General features: G+C 42.4%; 1 protein-coding gene across 2 annotated transcripts in view; it reads left to right on the forward strand.

Annotated features, from left to right (window-relative positions):
- The window catches only part of TTC39A (tetratricopeptide repeat domain 39A), a 112,427-nt gene that overhangs the window by 72,292 nt on the left and 37,371 nt on the right, over nucleotides 1-2,764 (forward strand). For both annotated transcript variants that reach the window (XM_019501325.1, XM_019501324.1), the window contains exons 13-14: nucleotides 414-505; nucleotides 1,554-1,674. In XM_019501325.1, the coding sequence (XP_019356870.1) occupies nucleotides 414-505; nucleotides 1,554-1,674 (213 nt within the window). The remainder of the gene's footprint in view (nucleotides 1-413; nucleotides 506-1,553; nucleotides 1,675-2,764) is intronic.

Below are 2,764 nucleotides of genomic sequence, written 5' to 3' on the forward strand. Positions count from 1 at the left end.
CAGTTTTAGGAAATTCCTTGTATTTTAGGACTTCCTATTTGAGCTGTGCTTAGTTGTGATTGATTATATCCCCTACCTACACAATATTTTTAATGGTCTAAAATGAAAGTTTTATGCCTGTCCTAATTAGTTGTTCAGTGGGAATTTTTGAAAGAAACAAATTAAAAATTCACATTCCACAAGTATAAAACTGAACTGAACACACGTTTCTGGAACGTAAGTAAAAACCAATATAAACATGGCTAAACAAATCATAGTAAGTGACTTTGCAACATTTGCCCTTCCCCACTCCCTTTTAAAAATGCATTTACAAGCAAAAGTAACACAGGCTGTCCTCCTTAAGTGTCACTTGTATTAATTTCTAAGGCAATGAATACATTTGACTGCACAGATGATGTTGATTGCATTTGCAGGCTACATATGTTTACATGAAAGCTGCCTATCTCAGCATGTTTGGACCAGATGACTACAAGCCTTTTGGGGAGGATGAAGTTGAACTGTTTAGGTAAAGTTTAGAAGGTCCCAACTGGGACAATGTTCCATTCCTTATCTTTTCAAGTCATGTTTAGCTGATTGTGTTGGGGAAGGAGAGGAAAAGTTGTTTACTTTGCAGTTAATAAGATATAGATGTGTGAAAATGTGATCAGAATTTGCTAAAAAGATCAGCTTTCTCCAGTGGCAGGCCCCCCACAAAATGCATCTGTGAAAGAAAATGCAGTGCTGTTGGACATGCTTGCAATAATTCCAACTGACCGTACTTTGGAAAGTTCTCCGTGGTCTCAACTATGTATCAGCTTCCCATAGGCTTTGAAATACTTTGCATTACGATAATTTTCTGGTCTCTGTCACGGTGGCAGCTGCTATTACATACAACACTTCACATGTTTTTTTTTTTAGTTGTTCTCTGTAGTCCACCTTGGAAAAAAAATTAGTTTCCTGAAAGCTGTGACTGGTTTTTACTACAAGAGGTGTGCCTCCTATTAAAGATTCTTACAGACAGCTTCAGAATTTGATTGTGGGGCTTTGAATTTAGCAGAAGTATGAAAGGGTTAAGAAGATGGGAACTAGGGTGAATAAATGTGTTCCAGAAACTGTAATTTGATTCCAGTCACAAAATGCCTAACTGCTATTTCAAAGTAATCAGCCAGTGTAAGTGAAATTCTCCTGTAATGCAGTCACATTTTAAGTTATGTCATTCTGGAGAAGATGATATTTATCACTTACTGTATTAAAAACCTGTATTGTGGTATGAACAAACATGAATGATTCCCTGCAGATTTCCTGTTGCTCACACTGATTTATACACTGAAATGCACTGAAACTGTTCACAGCATCTGTATTCTGTGAGAGGTCATTGCAAGCAGATTTCATTGGGTTTGGCAGAGGTGATTTTTTTCTTTTGGCGTCAGTCTTTTTCGGTGGATTTGTCTTTGAAATTTCTTTCCTGCTGAATGTTGTTTCCTCATTGGTTGGAGTGCTTTTTTCCTGATATCCAGAAATAAAAAATGTGGCAGGGGCCCAAACGATTGTTAATACTGTTCTTAATTTTTCAGAAGTGTGCCTGGTTTGAAACTGAAAATCGCAGGGAAGTCGCTGCCTACGGAGAAGTTTGCCATTCGGAAATCTCGACGCTACCTTCCCTCAAATGCCGTCCCTTTGCCTGTGCCAGCTCTGGTAAGCAGGATACATTTTTTTCAACCTTCCTATATTTTCCTGTAGCTCAAAATATATGGACGCATATAAGATATTTAGAATGGCAGCCTCTTAGGTTACCAACTTGAAACCCCTGCAGGAGACTGGTCTGCTCCCTGAACACAGGCCGATTAACGCCAAAAACATGGCACCGGCCATAAGGAGTTAAGCTTGTCATGTACAAATGTTTTGCATGTGCAACTCACTATTTCAGGTTTCAGACCGAAATACCCTCCAGAGCTTTTCCTCCATTGTGTCTTAATGTATTTGCTTTGAGGTCCATGTAGTAGATGTATTCCATGTGTGACATGCACTGAGGCTGGCGAAAGGAAGCAGTGCAGGTACAGCTAGAGAGAACAAGCATCGAAGCATGCCTGAACTGGTATTCAGAGTCTTATCAACCTGGCTCTGAATGTTGCAGGCTGAGTTTGTACAATAAGCACGTATCTGTGGCTGGCAAGACAAAACCAGTCCAGCTCTTTGCAGGCCAGCCCAGATAAGGGCTATGTAGAGTGGATATATGTCCTCAGAGTACTGGCTGATTTTCAGCAAGGTCAGTTGAAAATGTCTGTTCTGGGAACTCATTCATGGGGCGCACAGCTTCCATGAGATTTAATTCTTGGAGAACAGGTGAGAACTGACTTCTCTGAGTTTGCCAAGTGCTACTTTTAACATCAGCATTCTTGACTAAGAGCTGTACCCATGGACAGACATAGCAGTTGAAACGTGCAGCCCCTTTCTCAACCCCAGCTGGGATGATTCAAAATTGTTGTGGCAGACGCTTGTTCTTCAGCTTAGAGGCGCTAGAGGAGGCTGCAGGGACAGGGAGGGAGCAGAATTGGGGGATGGAAAGACAGAATCCTGCCTCCATTGGCAGGAGTGGTGGGGACACAGAGGTTGAGGGGTCTGGGGGAGGAGATTCTGGATCTAGCAGGAGTCCAGAAAATGAGGGCAGCCAGAGGCATGCAGGTATGTGGCAGAGATGGGGCGGGGGGTGCCCTACAGCTGGGAAAACCAGGCTCCGGCTCCCAATCCTCCAGCCTCACCTCTCCTCTCCTCCTCTCAGGAGCAG

The sequence above is a fragment of the Gavialis gangeticus genome, unplaced genomic scaffold (assembly GCF_001723915.1).
Source record: "Gavialis gangeticus isolate Ggan-Ray unplaced genomic scaffold, GavGan_comp1, whole genome shotgun sequence".
NCBI lineage: Eukaryota > Metazoa > Chordata > Crocodylia > Gavialidae > Gavialis > Gavialis gangeticus.